The 26,266-nt window shown below is 36.4% G+C and overlaps 2 protein-coding genes across 2 annotated transcripts in view; one reads left to right on the top strand and one right to left on the bottom strand.

Annotated features, from left to right (window-relative positions):
• LOC140165037 (double-strand break repair protein MRE11-like) overlaps positions 1-26,054 on the bottom strand; it is a 76,493-nt gene extending 50,439 nt beyond the window's left edge. Inside the window, exons 1-9 of the mRNA XM_072188450.1 lie at positions 25,966-26,054; positions 21,439-21,497; positions 20,236-20,336; positions 17,791-17,951; positions 16,706-16,793; positions 8,202-8,343; positions 4,786-4,900; positions 3,523-3,708; positions 2,298-2,463 (exon numbers count right to left, since the gene is read on the bottom strand). Coding sequence (XP_072044551.1) covers positions 2,298-2,463; positions 3,523-3,708; positions 4,786-4,900; positions 8,202-8,343; positions 16,706-16,793; positions 17,791-17,951; positions 20,236-20,336; positions 21,439-21,497; positions 25,966-25,967 — 1,020 coding nt within the window. The 5' untranslated portion in view covers positions 25,968-26,054. The remainder of the gene's footprint in view (positions 1-2,297; positions 2,464-3,522; positions 3,709-4,785; positions 4,901-8,201; positions 8,344-16,705; positions 16,794-17,790; positions 17,952-20,235; positions 20,337-21,438; positions 21,498-25,965) is intronic.
• On the top strand, positions 12,245-15,132 carry LOC140164055 (tripartite motif-containing protein 3-like). The gene is made up of 2 exons (XM_072187317.1): positions 12,245-12,782; positions 14,198-15,132. Exons 1-2 carry the CDS (start codon positions 12,501-12,503, stop codon positions 15,005-15,007), a joined length of 1,092 nt encoding a protein of 363 aa, XP_072043418.1. The 5' UTR covers positions 12,245-12,500; the 3' UTR covers positions 15,008-15,132.
• Positions 26,055-26,266: the final 212 nt, after the last annotated feature.

Raw genomic sequence — 26,266 nt, 5'->3', positions numbered from 1 at the left:
TCAACTAGGTCCTTCTTTTTTTCTGTATTTTGTTGCTTCATTTGTGGTAGACTGCGGTAAATTGGGAAAACAAGTGTGCATGGGTTCGATTCCTTTATTTGTTTTTTGATCACGAGATGTTGTGATAACTTTTATTTTCTTCTATAGCTGTAATGTAACATTTTAATTGGTGGAAACAATAATTTTCCATTTTAAAACCCAAGTTTTTGACAGTTAAAGTGACGAATAGTGAACTTAGACAGGGCCAAAATATCGTTTTAAGACATTTTAAGTGACCAGTCCCTAAATTTCAAATGTAGCCATCCAAAATTTTTTTGGTAAAGCCACATGATAAGATCTCTAACTGCTCCAAATTTGGTGTCAATATCATATTTACTTTTTGAGTTATAAGCAAAAAACTGAAATTAGATGATTTTTTTTCAACTTTTCAAATACAACCATGGCCAAAATGTGTTGGGACACTTATGTAAAACGTACTCTATAGTATGACCTTATTTCCGTTATTATTAACGTGATAAAGTGGAGGTTTCTTTGGTGTCAAGCCTAAACACTTTCCTAACACCCAACCCTCCCCCCTACCCCACCAATCAATGTTGGGTGCCACAAGGCTCGTGTGACCAAAAAAGTCGAATTCAACATTGATCGGGGGAGTGGGGGGCTTATTTACATTACCCTATCAAACCGTCCCAACACTTATGGCCAGCATTGTCTCTAAGGTACAAAAATCTAATTTTAAAATGTGTGTTTTGGCCCATATCTCCTCAACCATAGCTTGGATTTTCATCAAATTTTACATGAAAACGGAGAAACTATTTATCTTTTCACTTATATAAACATTATTGCATTTTCCTCATGTGATTTAGGGATACGGTCACGTTCTATTCGCAATATCATGTATTTTACAGTGCGTTCTGAACATTATTAGCCTATGCCAACTAGGTATTTTGCGTCAAATGACGTTTTATTTTGAAAGAGTAGTGATTTAATCACCAGAAATACATGATATTTGTTGACAGGAATTGATTGAAGTCTTTTAAAAGAGTGATTTTGGGAAAAAATACTTAAAATTAAAAAAAGCTAATTTTTAGAAGAAAAAAACAAAACTTTAATCATTTTCATCGTTTGCATCAAAAACGTATGTGGTATTTGCAACGAGTATATCGTGTAAATATAATCATAGTCGGCAGGAATAGGCTTAAATTACATTTTATGACTGAAATTTATTAAAGCGCTTTCAAAGAAACTTATAGTAAGTATAGAAAGTAAAATATAGGTAGACATACAGAAAAAAAAAAAGAAGGACGGACATTGGCAAAAATTAATAGAACGCATTTAATATAATATGATGAAGGATATTGTAAAATAATAACAAAAAGAAAAAAAAGAAAAAGAAATGTAAATAAATTCAGGGGCTCGAACCCGTGTCCACTGCGCCTGTGGCAGATGCAGTATCCATTGCGCCACAGAGCTGTGTAACTTCAACAGGCTTAAACTATAATATAATGCTATTCAACATGCTTCATTTGTGGTAGACTGCGGTAAATTGGGAAAACAAGTGTGCATGGGTTCGATTCCTTTATTTGTTTTTTGATCACGAGATGTTGTGATAACTTTTATTTTCTTCTATAGCTGTAATGTAACATTTTAATTGGTGGAAACAATAATTTTCCATTTTAAAACCCAAGTTTTTGACAGTTAAAGTGACGAATAGTGAACTTAGACAGGGCCAAAATATCGTTTTAAGACATTTTAAGTGACCAGTCCCTAAATTTCAAATGTAGCCATCCAAAATTTTTTTGGTAAAGCCACATGATAAGATCTCTAACTGCTCCAAATTTGGTGTCAATATCATATTTACTTTTTGAGTTATAAGCAAATTAGATGATTTTTTTTCAACTTTTCAAATACAACCATGGCCAAAATGTGTTGGGACACTTATGGAAAAGCGTACACTATAGTATGACCTTATTTCCGTTATTATTAACGTGATAAAGTGGAGGTTTCTTTGGTGTCAAGCCTAAACACTTTCCTAACACCCAACCCTCCCCTTCCCCACCAATCAATGTTGGGTGCCACAAGGCTCGTGTGACCAAAAAAGTCGAATTCAACATTGATCGGGGGAGTGGGGGGCTTATTTACATTACCCTATCAAACCGTCCCAACACTTATGGCCAGCATTGTAGTTCCAGGGACACTCCAAAACTGAAACAAAAACTTAAAAAAATAAATAAATAAAAAACTATTCTCGAACATGGGACTATACTCGGACGAATACAGTAGTATAAAACTACAGTCACCTTTTCAGCGCAGTAAGCTTCTACATTTTCTGATATCTTTGGATCATCTGGGTTTAATTCTGACTCTCTGAGTACAACATCTTCTATGTAGAATGGTCTGACAGTCTCCAATTCAATTTCATCAAATTTCATCCTTTTTTCCTTGATCTGTAGTAGGCATACATGTCTGTAGCAACAAGAAAAAAGGGTCATATTCAATTATGAAGCAAACAAGACAGGATTCCGATGGTTTAGAAACTTCTAGATGGTGGACATAATGTTGAATACAAAAGACACTATTGACATATGATACTAGATTTCGCGGTTCTCAGGTTGGGTAGTTCTTGTGACTATCTCTAATTACCCAACACCCGTTACCCATATAGGCCTACTTGCCCTGGCCTTTTAAACTACTAATAGGCCTCTGCACGTGTGCCGTTTTGGAATCCGATAAGATACACCTGCACCATTATCCACACTGTAATGCTTTCCAATGCTCGCACTGCGCCCGTCGGTATACTTTGCGCACTATGTGATAGCGCGAACACGATCGCACCATGAGCACGCGATTAGCGAACCACGCGCACGCCGATAGCGCCATGGGACAGAGGGACAGACGGACGGACACGCCATGATTTATAGTATTATGATATTGCACAGTCTAATTTGTCATCAAATCAGGATTCATACTCTCTGTGCTATAATAGTTCTCAAGTATTTCATTTGTGACATTCATCTGCAGCCCTCGAATTAAGGATCTGAAGGGGCATGGCAACTTTTTAGGGCAAGTTGAAAATTGCCTTGGATTTTCACTGAAAAGTCAAGGCAGCACGGCAGTTTGTAATATTTCAAGAGGGCATAATGGCAACTGTTGAAAATTTGAGAAGGGCACCAAGGCAATTTCTCAAAAGTGAAAAAAAACACACACAAACATAGATAGATGATTTTATAGTGAAGGTGCAGGGCTGGGGCACAGACGGCAACTTCATTAGAGGGCACGTCAAATGACTGCCTTGGGTAAAGGACATATTTTGAGGGCATTTCGGCAGTGGGGATGGGCACCCACGGCAAAATGCCATGAGTGCCATGGGTTAATTCGAGGGCTGTTCATCTGTGATACTCACAAATAACATACAATTCAGTATAATCATTATTATTTAAAAAGCAACTTGATCCTGATTTATGGCCAAATTTCCGGAATTCCGGCAATTTCCGGAAGATTTACATCCCTGTCCAACCAACTTACTTTTTAACAGCTTCTCCTGGTGACAGTGATGTTGCTATACTGCTACCAGGTTGTGTGATATAGAAACTTCTTCTTTCATTCCAGACAGGCTTGACTAAGCATTCATGTTCATGCCCCCACACTACCACATCTATGAAATCAGGTAGAAACTCTTCTGGGATGTAATTGGTCTCTCCATGTTTCACTCTGTGTACAAAAAAGAAGAGAAAAAAAATGAAACTTTTTTTTTTTTCCAAACAAGAGTTTCAATAATTCAAAGACACTTGCTACAAGAAGATTGTCACCACATCACCATAATGCACTATGCTTTTGTTATGAGTTGCTGCAAACTCCTTCTAGTAGAACTCACTAAGAATATACTCTCTACTAGTGAAAGGCCTCAATAGCCTAATCAATGAACATGATATGAATTACCCTTATCAAATGTTACATATTATATCACTCATACATAAATTCTAGACAGTTCATTGGTTGATTACCATTTATCATTTTTACTATCACCCTCTCCGTGTGATAGTCTTTGACTCGCGGATTTAGTTATGGGGTGGACCCCAAAATGTGAAGTATATCACGGCAAAACATGGTGTTATGTTGATGAAAAAATGTATTTCCTACCTTAAATAGTATTTTAGTAATAGAATTTATGCATGAGTGATATAAAACAAATATTAACTGTCTTAAATTAGGTAATAATTGAAAAATAATCACTTTCGGTGAAAGATGTATTGTTCCATTCCACTACGCCGTTCCGGCTCGTGGAATGGAACAATCCATCTTTCACCTCGTGATTATATTTCACCATCACACTCATAGACAGTTAATATTTGTATACTAACCAATCATATCATTACCTTATAACTTGTTGCTACCCCAATTACTAATCAGAAGTCTATTGGAGACCCATTGAATACACTTTTTAAATAAACCATCATGTAGGCCTAACTATATTTGCCATGTCTACAACTTGTGTGTGATTCCATTGTATAACGCCTCATTTGGAATATTAGATCATAAAATAAGATTGTTATTGCTTTTGCAAAAGACCCTAAAACTTTTTATATACTTATCATCATTACGTTTAGAGATAATAAAACAAAAATTACTGCCTCAAGGAAAGCGTACAGCCAGAGATCAAAATACTGTCATATCCGACGCATACTACACATCATTGGTGATCAACACATACATGTATATCTTCCTTCAGTGTGATTGAGAGAGAGTCAGCATTGGCGAAATAAGCTAATAAGAGCGGACAAACCTAACCTGTTTTGATGTATGACAAATAAATTAAACCATGAGTCTTTCCCTTCTTTTGGTCTCAGTACTTTGAGTTTACTCTGCACGAACATCCGATGTAACCTCTCATCTCGTATTGAGCCTGAAACAGAACAAAATACACAAAATTCTTCAATTTCACTCAACCTAAATCTTCCACATAGGAGGGCGAGTTTAAAATAGAGTTGATTAAGGGATCTAGAATGAGCTTTTATGGCGTTTCGACAGTATTTTTTGTGGGACATGAGAACACCTCAGACGTATCGAATTGCATTCTGAATACGAAGCATGTCTTTCTGATATCAAATAATTTTCATTTTTTGAAATTCACGATATAATACAAATTTTATGACAAATTATTAAAATCTGATATTTTTCAAATTTTTGATATATAACAGTCCTCGAAATAAATTTTATAAATCTAATGATATATTCTTAAAGTGTATGTAGCTGGGAGGAAAAGCCAACGATCAATTGAAAATTTTGACCTTTCATATTGAAGATATGGATTTTTTTCCCAAAAAGACCTATTTTTTTTTTTGTTTTTTTTGGTAAAAAAATCCATATCTTCAATACAAAAAGTCAAAATTTTCAATTGATTGTCGGCTTTTCATCCCACCTAAATACACTTTAAGTATAAATCATCAGCATTATACAGTTTACTTAAAGTACTGGTAAATAACAAAAATATCAATTTTAAATCATTTACCATAAAATGTGTATTACATTGCCAATTTCAAAAAATCTAAATTATTTGATATCAGAAGGACATTCTTAGTATTCAGAATGCAATTCGATATGTCTGATGTGCTCTAAAGTCCCACAATAAATACTGTCCAAACATTCATACCCCTTCCCTTAAAATAGAGTTGATTAATGTGCTAATTCCAAGTAGTTCACAAGACCAGACACACAGCAGTGGTGAGATTTCAACTGCTTCCAATGTGTTTAACTTCCCAAAGTAGTTAACAAGACCAGACACACTAAACATGATGACTTACCTAAGCCATATAAAGCCAGTTTAGTTTTTCCTTTTTGCATCAGCAGTGGTGAGATTTCAACTGCTTCCAATGTGTTTGACTTCCCAGAGTAGTTAACAAGACCAGACACACTAAGCATGATGACTTACCTAAGCCATATAAAGCCAGTTTAGTTTTTCCTTTTTGCATCAGCAGTGGTGAGATTTCAACTACTTCCAATGAGTTTGACTTCCCAAAGTAGTTAACAAGACCAGACACACTAAACATGATGACTTACCTAAGCCATATAAAGCCAGTTTAGTTTTTCCTTTTTGCATCAGCAGTGGTGAGATTTCAACTACTTCCAATGAGTTTGACTTCCCAAAGTAGTTAACAAGACCAGACACACTAAACATGATGACTTACCTAAGCCATATAAAGCCAGTTTAGTTTTTCCTTTTTGCATCAGCAGTGGTGAGATTTCAACTACTTCCAATGAGTTTGACTTCCCAAAGTAGTTAACAAGACCAGACACACTAAACATGATGACTTACCTAAGCCATATAAAGCCAGTTAGTCCAGCCGAGCGGCGGCTGGACTTCTGTTTTTCAGCGGTTTCTTCTTCTTAGTCCAGCCGAGCAATGGCTGGACTCTTGCATCCCAGTGGTTTCTGCTTCTTTCTTTCTTTCTGTCAACATTTGACATGATTGGCTCTAGCTCCCTAATTATTTGACCGATTCTAACCATTATTATGCTTTGAGAATCTTCCATCCTATACTTTATACACATTTTTAAAAACCAATTATTCTGGATATTGGCGACCAATTTCACCTGAACACGGACGTCTCTGCATCAGCTTGCAGTCCACGATCACCATACATGTAGCGTATAGATATATCGTAACACCGTTTAGCGACCCCAATTTTAGGCGGTTACAAAATTTTGACCAAAAATCACATTTTTCACCAAAAATCACATTTTTCACCAAAAATCACATTTTTCACAAAAATCTTCATTTTTCACCAAAAATCACATTTTTCACCAAAAATCACATTTTTTACCAAAAATTTTTTACATTTTTTCACCAAAAATCACATTTTTCACCAAAAATCACATTTTTCACCAAAAATCACATTTTTCACCAAAAATCACATTTTTCACCAAAAATCACATTTTTCACCAAAAATCACATTTTCACCAAAAATCACATTTTTTACCAAAAAGCAAATTTTTTACCAAAAACAGATTCTCAAAGCATAATGATAAAATTGAATGGATCCTTTACATACGATACACAAAGATATTGGTCTCGCTGTGAGTTTAAAAGATATCGTGCTCGGCTATCGCCTCACACGATATCTTTTAAAACTCACAGCTCGACCAATATCTTTGTGTATCATGCTCAATCCATCCAATTTTATATCAAACTTGGGCAAAGGCTCCACTACCCCAGCCTTTACATTTGACATGACCCATTTGGGGTCAAATGTCACGCATGAGTAATTTTGGCTAAAAATGCGATTTTTACCAAAAATGCTTCTTCTTTTACAGATTACATGGTAGCCCAATGAGACTTGGTCATAGGCATGGACTATAGTTGGGGTCTATGGGGTAAACACAGATTTGGGGTCAAAGGTGATTAAGGGATTTTTCTGCACATAACCAAATACTTTCAAAATGCTTCCTTTCCTACAGATTACATAGTACAGAGATGAGATTGACACATATGCACTGACATTAGCTGGTGTCTAAAGGGTAAACACGGATTTTGAGTTCAAGGTCATGAAGGGGTAAAATAGGGTTGATTACTGAAAATCACCTTAAAGTTCACTTTTTCCTGCATATTAAGTGCTGTGATCATCAGAATAATGCCAAAATGACTATAGCATTGGGTGCATATAGGGTTATAATCAGATTTGGCTTAAACATGGGGAGGGTCTGTTTTGGGGTCAAAAGGGGTAAAATTTTGAAATTTGCCCAATTCAAATGATAATTAGTATATGTAATCAAGGTAGGATTCAAAATATGATGGAGGTCATTTCAAGGTCACCAGAGGTCAACCAAAGGTCAAAATGGGTCAAATTCTAAAATTCGTCCAATTTAAATCTAAATTAGAATATGTAATATTGATATGATTTAAAACAAAATGGAGGTCATTTCAAGGTCATCAGAGGTCAACAAAGGTCAAATTATTTTATTAGATAGATTGTTATCAAACGTAATGCCAACATTTTTTACGAAAATGCAATTGTGTTCCAAATCATTTCAAGGTCATAAGAGGTCACTTCAAGGTCACGGCTGGACTTCGCAGCCTTCTGAGGATGCAATATATCTAGTTTAGTTTTTCCTTTTTGCATCAGCAGTGGTGAGATTTCAACTGCTTCCAATGTGTTTAACTTCCCAAAGTAGTTAACAAGACCAGACACACTAAACATAGTGACTTACCTAAGCCATATAAAGCCAGCTTTGTTTGTCCTTTTTGCATCAGCAGTGGTGAGATTTCAACTGCTTCCAATGTGTTTGACTTCCCAAAGTAGTTAACAAGACCAGACACACTTAGGATGTCTAGAGCACAAAGATTGCCAAGCTGTTAAATTAAAAATAAAAACAAAAGTTTTATATAGTTATGCACAATGAATTATTCCAATTTTGTACACTATTCATGCTCTCCATCCAGTAATGATCTGTAGTAATTCTGTTGAACAAAGAGAAACATGGTTAAGTTATAGGCCCTTGCTGGAACACACTGGATCTTTTACAACTTTTTCACAAAATGGGGTCAAAATGAGTGACAGTTACAACAACTTTAAGGGCGTACTACACCCATATATTGGTTTGATTGGTCTAAATAAATATTTTTCATTTATAGCTAGGCGATATATGCACGGATCATGTGAAATAAAAAAAATACTGAAAAAAGAAGAAAAAAAGTGCTTTTAAACAATTGTAGTAAGTCATTTTAGCCCTATATATATTTTGTTTACTGTATCCTAGTTACTCAGATCGTGTTTCATAACAAACCATGATTTATTCTATTCAGCATGTTCAAGTAGGGTACATGAATAGAATACATTAAATCCTTTGTTATACTCTCTATAGAAAATCTAGTGGTGCATGCAAAATATATAAACACTTACACAATGGATGTATAGTCATTAGTCAATAATATTATAATGTGTTGTTAGGAGAAGAAAAGGCTATTAGGTCACCGTATGTCAGGTTATAGGTCAATTGGTTCAGGTCAAATTTAAGCATCAATTTTGAATACACATGTGAGAGTTTGTGATATCATAATGAGGAATAATTTTGATATTCTGTCTTTAACTGGATATATATCGAGAAGTGCAAGGTGGATATACTAATATACCTTGGGATGTAAATGGTGAGTACAATTTAGAATGCCTAGTTGCGATGGATTTCACAAATAAATATAAAATAGTTACCAAAATCACAAGCGTTAAGCTTACGGAAAACTACCCAATATGATGGTATAGGTGACAAGAAATACAATTTTTTTCAACATTGCTGTAGTATGGTTGTGGTAACCTGTTACCTGTGGCTTAATTAAGTTTCAGTGAAATAATGTCGCAAGTTAAAAATACAAAATATAGCTCAACATTGAAAATAGAAGCATTTTAACCAGTTCCTTTTTTAATAGTTGTGGAGCACCAAGTTCATGAAGTCATTAAAGAAATCAGGAACCACTTATTCCCATTTTACATATCAACTTTATTTCCCTAACGTGTTAGCAACACATATCAAAATTTTAACGAAATCCGTTGATAGTAAGCTTTCCAAAATGAAGTGAATTTAAATCATCAGTGATGTACCACCTTTTGGCTTCTACTTTTAAAAGCATGTAAGCTACGTTGATACCGATGCCACCAATAAAGCGAGAAGATTTGCCCCTTCATTTTGCATACCACTTTGTCCATTTTTTTTTGTAATTTCTTCACAAAATGCAAAAAAATGCAAAAAAAAAAATCAATGGGTGTAGTACCCCCTTAAGAATATTATGGATTCTGAATTTCACATCCCCCATTTTCTCAGTAACAGTTCTCTCGCCATGAAATGAAAATCCAACCTTGGCTTGGATACGAACCTGGAACCTCTCAGGGCTAATTTTATTGAAATTGTGTGAATCAATATTGGTGAGTATTTCACTATGGCCAAGCAAGCCAATATGCCATGCCTTGGCATTAAAAGTTTTTTTTTTTTATATTATGTGTATGGGCATGCTTGTGGCATCACAAGTATGTGTATGGGCCTGCTTGTGGCATCACAGCAGAAAACCAATACTCCTAATCCTATTTCTCCTTTTTCACCAGTATTGAGTATTTAGGGGCAAAAATCTGTTAAGGTGTTTTTTGTTTGTTTTTGTCTGTTAAGTTATTGTTCTCCCGCTCTGACAAAACCAGGAACAAGTCACATTTTTGACATTTCATGATTTGAATAAATATGTAAGCAAAATTATATAAATAGCATCAATACTTTTCAAGATATGGGTAATTTTGTAAATGATACCTTGATATTTTTGCCAACCTGCTATTCTGAGTAATGGGCCAAATAATTTCCTGCCTTACTCAGGATTGAATAGGGATAATCATAGTTCAACTGTTAATTATTGATTAAATAAACCTCTTTTTAATAAGTTCTTTCAAGGATTTGAAAGTCCACTTAGTCCTACAGTCAACTACCATTAAAATTATAAACAAAGAATTCAAAATGGGAATGTCATCTTTAAAGGCCTATAATAACTCAAAAACATGTCTGGCGACGACAACTTGTTCCAGGTTTTGTTGGAGCTGGTCACATGAATGCTAACACTGCTAGGTCATACAGCCCTCTGACCCACCTTAAATGAATTAAATCATTAGCAAATTAAGTCTAATCTTATTACATATTCCATACATTAACACCTAATGAAAACTTCCTATAGGATGGATCACTTTACAACACTTATAATACTACATGTGCCTTAACTGCTATAATACCCTATAATCAGAAAAGATATGTTACACTTCCAACAATGCATTTCTTTACTGTACCAATTTGCTATTAAAGGAGGATTTACGTGATCCTAGCATCCTCTTTTTATGACATTTTTCAGTAGATATCCACAAAAAAGCTTATTTCCAAAATTTCAGTTGATTCCGATTTTGCGTTTGCGAGTTATGCATGATTATGTGTATTACACTGCTCCATAGACAATGTGTTGTAATTTCGTTCTGGTGCACCAGAGCGAAATTCAAATTAGCGATATTTTTGCTAAACGAATTAATCTGCAAGAAATATTTGGTACATAAACATTATGTAGCCAGAGGTATCCAGTGGTGTAAAAATCTCAACTTTTTTTTGGGAAAAGTGGGGGATGAGGCTGTGGATCACGAAATGCCCTTTAAGTGTAACATATACTGGTCGATAGTGACATGGAATACCTCAACTGGTAAGATCTGGATGAGCTCAGTTAATTTAGGTATTTTTTGTCACTATCTACCCATGTTGCGCTAGATAGCAAATCAATACAGGGAAGAAATGCATTGTGGGAAGTGTAAGAAATCTTCTGCTATTATAGCTATTTCCTTTCAAATTTCAATATTAGGGTAATTAAAGCTATTGGATTGAAAATAGCCAAGTCCACAGTAATAACGATAATATGTAATTTGTATGCTTAATTTGATATCACAGTCACTTGATATCAGAATAATGCATTTCAATAATGATGATCATACTATGGCCTTTAATATCATTGTAAAGTTTTTTTAAAGTCAATTTGTTTGTAAATACCCTCATATTATGCAAATAAATAGTTTGCCTTCCCTCTATATCTTTGATGACTCAAGTTGAGGATACTTCCTTGTCACTGTCTCAGAAAGGAATAGAAAATAACTTTTGAGTTGCTTTACATGTTGCCAAAGGTTGTTGATATATAGCCCAATAGTTCTATAATGTAGTTTTGTTACCTCCAAGAAAGCTATGGTTTTGTAAAAGTTGTCTACTTTCTCAAACAGTATAATACTGTTGAGGTACTGGTAAGAAGTAAGATAATTGTAAGTAAGTATATATATCTGAAAGTATGAAATGTTCGTTTGTATTCATGAATAAGTCACAAATCGTTGTTGGGCAGGAAAAACCTCGTAAATGTACTTATGGCCCTTGAACATGTTTAAAACAAAACTGCCAAGAGGTTACATATAGGAGGTTTTGCTTTATACATGTTCAGGGGCCATAAATTTTACAAATGACATGGATTCATGAATTTGTCATACTCGCAAATATTTCCTCTTTTATGCCTTTTAAGAAAATCAATTTTGCAAAAATTCCATGCCGCAAAAATTTCAAATCATGAAAATTGTGCGCAATAAAAATATTGTGCCTTACAGTATTTTCAGAACAAGTATGTGTTTTGGGCTCTTCCTTTCTCACCCTTGTCCCCCTAATCTGGGTTGACATGTGATCGCAGGCAACACTGCACTTACTCACAAATCAACAACTCTTGCAGTAATCTATACAAACTTATCCACAGAAAAAAGTAAATAAATTGTGCGCTTCTGGATTAAGAGTTGTCCTATCTTTACTGCATATCATTGGCTACTTTTCTGCTATCTCTTAAGTTTATTATAACAGCAGCCGGATGGCCCTTACAAGTGCGTAAGAGGGTTAATTTGCAGTGAAGTTGTACAGGTATTGACAAAAGTTGCTCAAGTCTGCTGTATACAACTGTCACTTACATAGTCACCAAGTATGGCTACTACACTTAAGATACATCAACCACCGACTCTGGCAGAAGAAATTGACAAAACATTCCTTAACTGTGGAATATGTCTAGAACGTTTCACCGATCCCCGTGCTCTGCCATGCCTCCATGCATTCTGCTGTGGTTGTCTGGAAAAAATGAGCCGAGGAGCAGGCAAGAATCTGTTTTGTCCGACGTGTAGGAAGAGGACTAAGATACCGTTTGAAGGGGTCAAAGGATTTGCCCCGCATTTCTTGGTCAGCTATCTCAAGGATACTGTTGATAAACATGTAGGTATACACTTGTCTTATTCATTTATATACTTTACAAATTATGTATGCAGGGAATTATAATTGGAAGAACTTCATTATCATTGCTACAAACCCGAAACCACATAAACATGTAGGTATACACTTCAATGTGTCTTAAATTTGTAAATATGTACGCATGGAATTATCATTGGAGGAACTTCATTATCATTGCTGCAACTCAAAAACTTTTAAATCAAGGCTCCGCGACCTTTTTGATGACACCGACACTTCAAGTTTACTTCAGGTCACCTCCTTTGAAGTTGATGCGGGATCCCGCTTTATACTAACCAGAACCAGAACCACAATCCAAACCATAATCTCTTTCTGAAATATGCTCAAAATGGGCTGAAAATGAAAGAAAAAGCTAAAATTTTGCCTCAAAGAAATTTCCAAAAAAGAGAATTCAGTTTAAAAGAGGAGATTTCACACCCCTGTTAATAACAGACCCTATCCCAACCCAAACCTTACATTCCTAACCTTATTATACCCCTAACCTTATACTTATCCTAAACCCTATTCTCTTGATGCAGTAGCAGTGAGTGATAATTAACTTAGCCTTATAATGGTAGTACCCATCGAGAACTTCTTCGGGTGTTACTAGCTTTAAGGTTATATTTAATACTAAGTTTAGAGTGACAGTTACATGTACTCAAAGCATACTAACCAGTCGCAACAGATGCATCATATTTCTATGACATTCATTGTATCAACATCCATTGCTTGATGGGAAAGAAAATGTTGACTTATTGATCATAACTGACCAGCAGGCCCCGCGGGATATTCAACTTAAAATTTGGTAGGGGTCCCACCCAGTTGACTTCAAAGCATGGAACTGGCAGGTTTTGAAATAATATAGTTGACAGAGTGCAACACTATTGTACGTGTAAGTGCAGTAGAATGTAATAGCTGCCTTTTGTAAAACACCTTTTGTTTGCAGCACATTCCCCTCATCATGCTCATTGTAAAGTGTTGACGTTCTGTATTCTTTCCTGATAGCCACTAAGCTAACCCAAGATATCACCTTTACATGTAGTTGGGTGTTTTTTTCTAGTGTTATTGGTTAAAAGTAAGAACATTTATTGAAATGTTGCAAATGGCACCTATTGCATTCTACTGCACTTACGTGTTGCATTCTGCCGACGATATGAAGACCAAGCAAGAACAGCAAATGTGTTTACAAGCAGCATAGCAATTTCAGAATATATAATGGTCCTAATGATAATTTGTATCCTTATCTAAACACTAATCCTAACACCTGAGCCTAACCATAAGCATAATCCTAACTCTAAAACCTAACCCTAATCCAAGGTAAGTTTCTTGGGGTGTCTTGTCCTAGCCTCACTACCCCCTATGCAACTGATCATAATACTCAAACATGATCTTGTCTCTTCCAGATTATGCCTGTGCCCGATGATTCAATGCAACTGACAGTTCCATCCCAAGAATTCTGCAGCAGCCACGAAGGCGAATCCATCCGATATTTCTGCGAGACCTGCAAGATTACCATCTGCCCTGACTGCATCATACTAGACAACGGTCATCAAGACCACAAATACACCCGGCTGAAGGACATCGCCAACGAACAGGCAGACTCGTTACAAGAACTTGTTACTTATGGGAAAGATATCCAAGAACAATATCAGACATGTCTTGCTGAAACTAATCAAGTTGACAGCGACCTGGAGATATCCGCTCAGCTTACTTACAGCAGACTGAACAAGATAGAGTGGAACTACAAGAGCCATCTGGAGTTGATCTTAGGTGGATACAAAAGACGACTACACAAGCAAGAAGCAGGTAAAGCAGTCGTAATAAACCAAATCAAAGACGAGCTCAACACAAATTTATCGCAACTTCAAGGAGCTTGCGAGTTGGCTGAGAAAGTGGCCCAAGTCGGCACGGAATTTGAGATTTTTGCAAACTATGCTCACATATCCTCCCGCCTCCAAGATCTCATTTTGGTACATCCAAAAGCTGTAGACAAAGACTTTGGGGACATCATTATGGGAGGAGTAGAAGCAGATGCATCTGTTGCTATGGCAATTGTTGCTAAGGACTATGATGGTACATCACAAGATCATAAGACGATGACTGATTCATTTAAAGGAAATGTTCAGATTCAGATTAAGACACAAACTATTCTGAAGTACCTTCTAGTGGCTCTATTTTCAATTCTGATTTATAGATTGCTGTTCCCACACTAACAGATTCAAGCATAAGGTCTGTTCATACTACGCCGCAACTGCTTTGCGATGCGTTGCGTTGCCGCACTGCAGAATACTGCATGGCGGTATCGCAATAAAGTTAAATACATTTTAACTTGGAAATGAGTGGCGGCAAAAAGTAATCGATATATCGGTAACTAACGCACATACTTGGAAATTTTGACAAGTTGCATTGCTGCAAGAATACTGCATTGTGGTATCGCAATAAAGTTAAATACATTTTAACTTGGAAATGAGTTGCGGCAAAAAGTAATCGATATATCTACAACGCACATACTTGCATATGCGACAAGTTGCATTGAGTTGCGGCAAAAAGTAATCGATATATCAGCAACGCACCGCAAAGCAATTGCGGGGTAGTAACAGACCTTCAGATTGTGAATCATCTGCGGCAATTCACAATATTGAATTATAGTGTAAACAAACGTCACAGCCATTGCCCAGCAGCTTTTTTTTTCTGTGGTTTAACTATTTGTGTTTTAAAACCAAACTGGATGCTATAGTCCGTATACCTTCCTCGAGTCAGAAAAGTAATTTAAAATTGTTGAGATTTTACTCAAAAAATGTTAATTTTTGCAGTTATTCTAGTTGGTTACTTGCATCATTTTCTTTCTGGAAATGTATACTTTTATACTAGGCCTAATTTGCTTTATTACATTTAGAGATACAAGAAAAAACAATATCTAAATAAACATGATTACTGACTCGAGGAAGGTATACAGACTATTATTGTCTATACATCTACCTCAAGTCACCCGCACTAACTTTGAATTTCAGCGTGTTCTGCATTAGCATAGCATTACTTGGTGTGTGTACATACTTTTACGCACGCGATCACATATGTACATTCAAGAAAGCATGCTAAGCCAACGCAGCACACACCAAACTTCAAAGCTAGTGCCGGTGACTCGACGTAGATATATAGACTATATATAATAGTGCATAGCAATGTTCTGCTGAAACAGGTGACAGTTAAAATAGTCCATGTACAGGAGGTGCTAATTAGGGAAGAAGCAATAAATACATGTAGGTCCATTAGACGATAAAAAACACCTGTTCTACGCGTCGGACCGATCCAGGTGCTCTGTTTTTTTGTTTAGATTTGTGTTCTTCTTCTTTAAATTTGATGTATGTATGTAAAATCAGCCATTTTTGGCCAAAAGTGGGCTGAGTTTGATGGAAATTGTTGTATACATGTAAAGTTGGCTGTTGTGGGCAAAAAGTTGATATATTTTTACTGAACAAATATGTGTCAAAAACTGGGGGGTGCAGTAAAAAACATGGAAACATTCAAATCAATTAACAACAGTAAATTAATAGATATTTCATAATTAGGGATTGAAGAAATATCGACTGTCAAACCAACTTGGATATGGTAAATATGCAGGCCTGGAGAAAATGAGCAATTTGGCAATCTCCTTGATGGCAAATTTTGTCATTTGGAGGGAAATTTTGCTTTTCTGGATAAAGAACATAAGAAATGGTGGGAAATCCTGTTAGAGGGAAATTTAACTCTCTTGGTGGGAAATAAACATTTTTTCTACGCCTGTACATACGGAAGAGTAATTCTCATCAAGGACCAAAAAACACTATTTGTCAGATGCAAACCAAATCACTTCATTACTAGCAAGTATTGTATAAAGTCAGTTTAATTTGCAGTAGTTGACACAAACTTACCCCAGCTGGATCGTCATGGTTACCATGAATGGAGAAGACAGGGATTTGTACATTCAGGTTAGGATCTTCATAATTGACTACTGGGAATCTGCAAATGAAAAAATAAAGAGGAAAAATGAAAAACATTAAAAGTCATTATTCCTCATCTTGGTGATAATTGGGCTATTCCATTTAAAATCCACACTACCCCTGTGGAAAATTTAGATAAAGTTTTCCACAGAGGGAGTATGACTTTCAAATAGAATTGACAATTTGGGTAACTTCCATTTGAAATACTCACTCCAGTTGTGGAAGATATATATGATAGGTACCCATCAGTTTTCATTGCTAATGGATGAATCTGACACATTGAAATTCAACATAAGATCTAAATAATTTACAGAAATATTGTATAACAAGTCATGAACCAAACACTTCGGACACTTCATCAAGAGTATCTAATGCTCCATTTGGAAGAGGCAGGCTTTTCAATTAACATCAAAATTGATGGATACCAATCCAGGGTTGTTTGATTTAAATCATTGATTTAATTCATTTGATTTGTTTTTAAATCACTGATTTAAATCAACTTTTTCCATTTTTTACCATTTTTGATAAATGTAAGTTAATTTCTTGCTTAAATTGACTGTATTACTTCATTCTTAATGCTTATACAACTTTTGGATACAATTAAAATACCTCTATATGTCACTTTATCTATTGCTAAAAATTCATTTTCCACGTGCAGAATTCAACAGGTTTGTTCCCCATGATTTTACCAAATTTTTTCTTTGAAATTTTCAAATGTAAAAACATGTTTTGATTTTTTGTAAATACCTGGTAGGATTGTGCTTATGACTAGCATTACACTGGCACTCTCTTGACTTTATCATGGGGTATAGCAGTTCTTGGAATAAAAAAAAAAATGATTTAAATTTAAAAAAATCCGATTTAAATAAAAAAAAATTATTTTTAATTTTTTTTTTTTAATTTAAAAAAAATCCACAACCCTGTACCAATCATTTTGATATACATGTAGCTGTATATCTGCCTGATTAAAGGCTTACAGGTCTTTCCCCTGTGCAATACAACATGGTGATACTTACGGACTAGCAGCAAAATTGACTGCCTGATCACTAAGGAATTCAATCTGTACAGGTCTCTCCCCCATGCAATACTGTCTGATTAGAGCCATGCATCCGTGTAGAGACTTGCGGGATGGTTTATTCTCATGGAATAGATCACCTCCTAAGAGTACCATATCAACCTGTGAGGAGAGTCACAACAATGTCTTAGGAACATTATTAGGCCTACTTGCCCTTTATGTGCCAACACCTGGGTCGGTTGGTCAATTTAAGTTTTTTTTTTTTTTTTTTTCATAAAAATATGACATGATGTGTAATGCTGCAACTTGTTGTCCGTTTTCCTATACTAGCTGCACATGAACGTGACCTCATCAGTGCATGGCTCTGTGTTGTAGGTATAGGGCACTTGCTTTATAACATCGTGGTGGACTTATATTTTTCATTCAATGCCTTAGATATCCAGATCATCATTTGCAGAAATTTGTTGTTATAATATCTTTTCAAAAAATAAAATAGAGCATGTTTTCAACGTAGTCATATGGTTTATATGAAACACACACACAGAATTTGTTTATACCGCAGTTAAACATAAATAAAACAAATATTTTGACATTATAAACCAAAATATCAAAATCTGACATTCAAAAAAACAATAAAAAAAAGTGGCCCTGTTTTTTCAGATTTTTAGGTCGGTCGATAAGGGCAAGTCAACTTATTTTTTTTAAGCCTTATATGGACACAATCCTGCTTGTAGCTTATTTATAAGCTGTGTGGAGCAAAGAAATTCTATTTTTGTTTTTCCAAAATTGAGCTAAAAAGCTATATACTGTCAAGAGTTTTGCTTAAGGTTAGCCGAGAGTTTTTCATGCGCTGGATTTCAGAGGGGCGTAAGTTCATAACAGAAACAGCCATGCAGAAAATGAACAAGCGTACCGGGACGAAGGCCTACTTACAATAGAATATCGATCCAGACATGAAACTTGGCTTAGCTCGTGCCCGGAGCTCGTGAGTCGGGGGGCATGAGGGGCGGCATGCCGGGTCGGATGACGGGGGGCACAAGCGGTTTCGCAATTTTCATAAGGAATTTATAAATTTTAAAATTGATTGGGGGCACTTCGTCAAGCTACGCCCTGGAAAATGTGTTGATTTTGGATTTATAGCCTTGATATCTTTGATGAAATAAATCAATGCTGCTATTCCCTGGTTACAATGTAATAGGGTACAACAATAACATCAACAACAATATCAAAAAGCAATTAGGCCTATTTGCAAATCGAATTTGGGAAGAATATTCAACATGACAGACTTAGCAGGCCTACAAATTTCTGAATTATATAAAGTGAAAAACAATCAATCACGATTCACTGCAGTCAGCGAATCAATCAAATAAAACTAAAAAGAAAGGAGCAAGAAAGAATAAAGAAATAGTGAAAAGAGAAAGAAAGAGAGAGAAAGAAAGAAAGAAAGAAAATGAAAAAAGAAAAGGAGAAAGGAAAGAGGAAAGAAAGGAAGTAAAAATGAGAAAAAAGAATAAAAAGAAAATTCAGCCACACGGGGACTCGAACCCACAAAAATAGTTCATAACAGATTCCCAGTCCAACGCTCTATACACTCGGCCACACATCAGCTTACGCAATTGCTGATTCTCGAAGCGGATATATAACTATAATTGGATGCAATTACTTGATTACAATCGCGTCCGCACAATGGCTCTTAGAATAAACACGCATGTCGGCGCTGAAATTTTGAACGAACTGATGGAGGAAAACCTCGTTTTTTGCAATACCAGCTTCAATTTGGAGTGAAAATCAAATGGGATAGCAATTGGCAGAATGTTGAGAAATAATGTAGGTATTCAGATGTCTAAATTAACGTCCCGTAATCAGGATATCGATAATTTCACAAAACAGTTTTTTCTCGGGCAAGATTCTCGAAAATGTTCCCCAAAAACGGGCTTTTAAAATTTAATCGGTACTGTATTTGGTTCTTCCCCATGGCAACATTATTTCTTTAATCGATTTGTAGTACAATACAAAAAGAGGAAAACAATCACTTGGCGTGGTTTTATACGGGCGTATATTTGAAAAAAAGCGTCATGGAACGCGTTTTGATCTTGTGAACATGGTGCGTAAAAGCGGCTTTAAACGAAGGATTTTCAAAGTTATTATAAAAATTTGCATAAATCCACAAGAAAAATGTTAAGCTACATCCAATGCACCAACATTTCACTTGCTGCGATATTTGATTACTGAGAAAACTCTGTTTTAGAGAACAACTTTATACGTCTTTTATACGTCTTTTATACGTTTCTTCGTGTAACCTTAAGGTGAGACGACAGAACTCAGGCATGATCCCCAACTGTGGGTCTTTGGAACTGCTGAGGAGCCTGCAATAAGGGAACCTTGAGGGCTGCACAGACCCCTACCACCTTTACATGTGAGTGCTCCCTCAAGGTTGTATATATACCTTTTGTGTCTGTGCATGCTGTAAGATTTCCTCAAAGGTATTCAGTGAATCTTTACTCCTCACACCATCTTTCTCAGCATATCCAAGATGACAATCTGTAGCTGTAAGTGGCAATAATTGGATAAAATTAAACATAAAACTTAATAACAGATAGATTAAAATGAAATTTAGATGTGCAGGTTAAAGCTTTAACATTTGCTGAGGAGGATGCCCTCAATGCATTTTAAAATTCTGATTTTAACACAATTGTAATGTACTGTATAACCCTAACTCTGCCGAGGCTTTTTGGCAGAGGGGAAGGAAATGGAGATGATGAAGAGATTTTAATTTTGTCAGGTGCGGTTTTGAATCCCCAACCCTTCGGTGCTAGATATATGGACGGCTATATCTTGCCAAAGGGGATTACCTTGGGTGGCCAAGCTTTCTGTGCCCATATATGTGCCTTCGCATGATGATGCTAAAAAGAGCTCCTGTTCCCAAAGATGGCTCCTGGTCCTATAGTTTACAGTGTAAAATATTGGACAGACCAGGAGCCAAAACTGGGCAACCATGGGGTAAAAAAAGCCTGGGTGTCTGCTTAATATACATGTAAGCCTTGCAATGATGACAGGCCTCGAAATAAGATAGGCCCAAGAGCCCTCGACCCTGGAAATCAGTGAGGGCATGCAAAAGATGCATCCAGCAGGCCCAAATTTACCATTTTTCTCACTTTTTTGTGGGGTTCATAGGTTAAACCCAATGGCCCAGATTCGGCCCAAAATTTGTGAGGGCCCTCAAACATTTAAGATCGAGGGCCCAAATGGCCCTCAGAAATTCTAGCTAATTTTGAGGCCTGAATGATGATGATAGGAGGAGAAAGAAAAACATTAAAACAGAAGGAGTAAAGGAGTAGGATGATGATGATGATGATGATGACGATGATGCTGACGATGCTGTACATGCTATCAATCATATTGACTATCATATAACAACAATGACAATGAAAGGAGGAGAAGAAAGAGGAAGAGGAGGAGTAGGATCATCATCGTGATATTATTTCATCATCATTTTATGGGGACAAGTCTTGGATGGGGGAACATGGTGTATAACAATTAACAACCAGTGACTCACTTAGTCCACCCCCCCCCCCCCCAATAAAAACCACAAGGTCCCCCTGGCCAGATCGCAAAAAAAAAAACATGAAACATAATACTGTTGACTTACCTACAAGAATCCTGAGAGTATTTTCTGGATCACTGTCCTCTTTGTCTTTCTTTCCTGCCCTGCAAGCAGAACCAAGATATCATGAACAATTATACAAGATGGTTCCAACATGTACATCCCTGTTCCAATTGGGATGGTCCAATTTTTTAATGTTTCATGAATGCAATTTTATTGGGTCACCCTTAAGGTAGGACTGAGTCCCGGGAATTGAGTCCCGCCTGGTAGCAGTACCGGGCAGGAATTCCATGCCCGGATACCCAAATTCAAAAAAAAATATATATTTTTTTTTTTTTTTTTTTTTTTTTTTTTTTGTTTTGTAGTGTCCGGACATAGATCTAAATGCTAGGATCATTCATGGTTGACCTAAAAAAAAAAAAAAATTTCAAGATGTTTTGTATTTTTAATATGAAAATTGATATACAAGTATTCATGTCATACTCTATTAATGATTTCAAAATGCATTCAAATTCAATGCGTTTTGAAATCATTAATAGACTATGACATCAATTTTCACATTAAAATACAAAACATCTTGATTTTTTTTTTTTTTTTTTTTTTTAGGTCAACCATGAATGATCCTATAATCCAGGACACTACAAAACCAAAAAAAAAACTTAAAATTTTTTTTTTTTTTTTTTTTGAAAAATAAACGGGTACCGGGCACAAAATTACCCGAAAATCCCAACCCTAGTCACCCTCTATGCTTTCTTGTTACAACGCTTACAAGGTGTTGTAGTAGCCGGCGAGCACTTCCAGTGGGCGAAAGTCAGATCTGGGGTACCCCAGGGTACTGTGCTTGGCCTGCTGCTGTTTTTAGTCTAGATATAAATGACCTGCCGGAGAACATTACGTCCTCCGTCAGGTTATTTGCGACCGATTGTGTGTTATAGAACCATTAAAATACCAATGATGCTTTATCTCTTCAGGATGATCATGACAGGTTATCCGAATGGGAAAGCAAGTGGCTTAAATGAATTTTAATGCCCAGAAATATTTTCTCCTTAGAATTACTGGCTCTAGGTTACCCATCATGACAAAATATAGTTTGGGTAATTCCATTCTTGAAGAAACAACGTCTCACTCAATATCTTGAAGTGGAAATATCACAAGACCTCAAATGGGACACACACTGACACACATATCTAAAATCACTGCTTCTGGAAACAAAAAGCTTGGTTTCATAAAGAAAAACCTGAGCTCTTGTATAAGGAAACTAAAGCAACTGCATACACTGCTCTTGTCAGACCAACTGTGGAATATTGCGCTAGTGTGTCGGACCCCTTTACAAATGTACACAGTATACATGAGATTGGTAAAATCCAGAAAAGAGCGGCCCGCAAGGTTTGCAATGATTACCAGCAAACCATTAGTGCATCTGGTCTGATAAGATCTCTTGGCTGGGACATGTTAAGCACAAGGAGGAAGATCGCTAGGGTCAACATACTACATAAAGCCATAGGGGGTCACCTGGCCCTACCAGTGTCGGACTACCTGCGCCCGGCCAGCCGCTACACAAGACGCTCAACTACCAACACATGATACATACCGTACCACTCAAGAACCAACTGTTTCAAGAACTCATTTGTGCCTTGCACCATTGTTTGTTTTATTTCTTCTTTTGCCTGGGTTACTCATTCAGTGGATGTTTAAAGGTATCCTCTGTTCTTCCATAAGGCCTAACGTTGATCCTAGTTGTAGTAACTACAAATTTCGAACTTTTGAGGACTTGTTCTCAAGTTGTAGGTACTCCAGTGAGGTGCCTCCAGGGTTTTATTTTGGCAAGTTTGCATTAGTATATCTAGTAAAATACTCACTTTAGAAGCCTGTGTCACTGATGTATGTCATCTGTGATTGCTCAACTTATTCTATGAATCAGCTTTATTCCAAAAAAATATTCAAAAAGATGATTTTCAAGGGCCTCATGGAAGGTGACCCCCTATGGCTTTATGTAGTACGTTGACCCTAGCGATCTTCCTCCTTGTGCTTAACATGTCCCAGCCAACCATCAACCATCGTTGATTGGAATTCACTCCCACCCGATCTCCTAGTTGTAGTAACTACAAATTTCGAACTTTTGAGGACTTGTTCTCAAGTTGTAGGTACTCCAGTGAGGTGCCTCCAGGGTTTTATTTTGGCAAGTTTGCATTAGTATATCTAGTAAAATACTCACTTTAGAAGCCTGTGTCACTGATGTATGTCATCTGTGATTGCTCAACTTATTCTATGAATCAGCTTTATTCCAAAAAAATATTCAAAAGATGATTTTTGAGTGATTTTATGAGCAGCAAAAGTCCACTCCACGACTGTGTACATATGTGAATATGGTGATGAATGCACGCTAAATCACGGCAGCACATACACGTAGCTCCTTGGAACCCACGGTCGGAGCCGTGAGTTCCAATTATTGGAACTACCCGATCTCCACTCAATTGAAGGAATAACTCCAATTCAATACTAGCACATCAGAATTATTCAAGAACCAGGACACAATAAACAATATCAGAGACTAAATAGCAGCACAGCATTGCGCACTCACACATCCTCTTTGTGTGATTCCTTGTGGAATGTTGGAGAGTATCCCGAAAGAAGAACTTGTGGAAGTTGTGTGTTTTGTGATGTCGAGCCTAAAAAAGTTGCTTCCATGTGACGTAGCCCTAAAACTCTGGCCATAGTATCCGTTTTTACTTCCACTAGGGCCAGAGGCACTTACATTGAAAAATTTGTTGGACATACTTGAACGATCCAGTACAAAAAATGAAAGCATAATTTCAATGCTTGATCGAACCAATACAAATGTGTGTCAGGTCACTAATTAATATGATAAAACCCACTTGAGAACACACAATCGCCGGTCATTTCTAAAGATGCATAATTTATACTCGATCGCTTTTGCAGAAACCTGAATCGCACGCATGATCAGTGTACTAAATCGCCATCGTATTTGCCTGCTGAGCATCAGGCTTCCCGTTAGTGTGCGTCATTGCGTCCAGACGCGTATTTTACAAATTTGGACGCAAATTCACATGGCTAATCAAGTATTTTAAGCGTCCATGTCACATGCATTTGGACGCAGACAAAACTTCAAATTTTATCATTAATTGATGATAAAAATAAGAAATTTTATTCTTTTATATTTTTAAGATAATAAAAGCCCCAAAATTTTGACCCACCTGCTGAGAATTGAAGTAAATTCTGCAATATTTGTAAATGCAACGTCAGGAAATCGTGCACTTTTTGCATGCTTTCCGAATGATCGCTGTACAGCTGTTTTGTTTACAAGCAAGCACGTGCCGCTAACGTGCGGTGTTTATTTAATTATTTATCACAACCTGACAATATTCAATTTTTAATATTTTAGGTTTATTTTCTCATAAATAATCTAGGTTTCCTTTATTAGTATTATTGTTACGATGAATAAAAGCAATTTTAAAGACAAAATCCAAATGATAACCCTTTTTCGTATTATTTGTGGCAGCGCGTGTTTTAGTTTTTGTAGCATCAACAGCACGTTAATTTAAAAATAGAAACGCGAAGTGAAAGTACTGAACGAAAATTGCTCAAGATTGACAGACTTTGCTCATGTTTTTGCACCTGTTTTTGACCACGTTTGGACCAAAACTGACACAGAAATGAGAAAAATTATCATAGCGAATGGAGATGGAATATCACGCAGCGAAAATGCACTTTTATTTTTTTTTAACAATCAACATTTGATGAGGTGTAGACCGAGTGCGTGTGTATCGTCATAATCGTGAATTTCAGATGGGCGCACAAAATCTGTCTGGACGCAAGTTTTTGCAACCTCGTCAGCAAACTTGCGTCATTACGACGCACATTTTAAAACCTTAACGGAACCCTGCTGAGCATGCGCATAATTCACTGTTTTTCAAAAGCGACACGTAGGCCTATATTGACACCCTCTGTCGGTCAACGTTCTCTAGAATTGCACACATAACTTGTGCAGTTAACGACAATGATTCAGTCTGATGATGAGTAACTCATGGGTATAAACACAGCTTTACACAATGACTAATTTACATAGGCACAAAAGACCGTGTTCATGTACCGTTACTCAGCCAAACATGGCAGAGTAGGTCCCGGATGTTCGGTACATGTTCCTATCTCCTCAACGTTATACCTTTCCTACAAGGACAAGGTCATGAGGTCAAGGAAAGAGATATGAAAAGCGAACGTCTAATGTGACGTGACCCAGATCTGTATTACTTTTTTAATACTGACTATCACTATATCATTGTATAAGAGTTCTTGCCACGGCAAAAATCGACCCCTGGGTATAGGTCTTTGCCTTGGACATGATTCATTACATCGTTCAGTTGTCGAATTCTGCATAGTGTTCAGTGTTCACTAACTTAGTGTTTTAGTGCCAGAGCAAAAGTTAAATACGTGCCCCAAAATCACGGGAATAACGCAAAGACATCAAAAGCCACATGCATGATTAATAAGATTTTTATGTCTGTTTTACCGTTTCTTTGTATACAAATTCATATCTAGCTGTATAACACTTACATTTTCGTGATAATCCGGGACGAATTTCGCTCCAAATCAAGACGAAATTTTGATGTAACACGAGCTGTCTTTACGGGACAGCACGTATGCCTATATCCGGCGTCTGCTAAATTTTAAAACAGAATAACCCAGCAAACACTTAAAGACCTATTCAGTGATCCCAGCGCAAGTGTAGAAAAATTAAAATAGTTTATAAATTGCTTAAAAGTGAAGGATAAGTCATTCAAATTGTCATTTGGTATTTTTGAAATGACAAATTTGGCAAAACACGAAGAAAACAGCAGTAGGCCTACTGAAGAAG

This window comes from Amphiura filiformis, chromosome 11 (assembly GCF_039555335.1).
Source record: "Amphiura filiformis chromosome 11, Afil_fr2py, whole genome shotgun sequence".
Taxonomy (NCBI): Eukaryota; Metazoa; Echinodermata; class Ophiuroidea; order Amphilepidida; family Amphiuridae; genus Amphiura; species Amphiura filiformis.
Note: the sequence above shows the minus strand (reverse complement) of the source record. Positions and strands in the feature narration are given on the sequence as shown.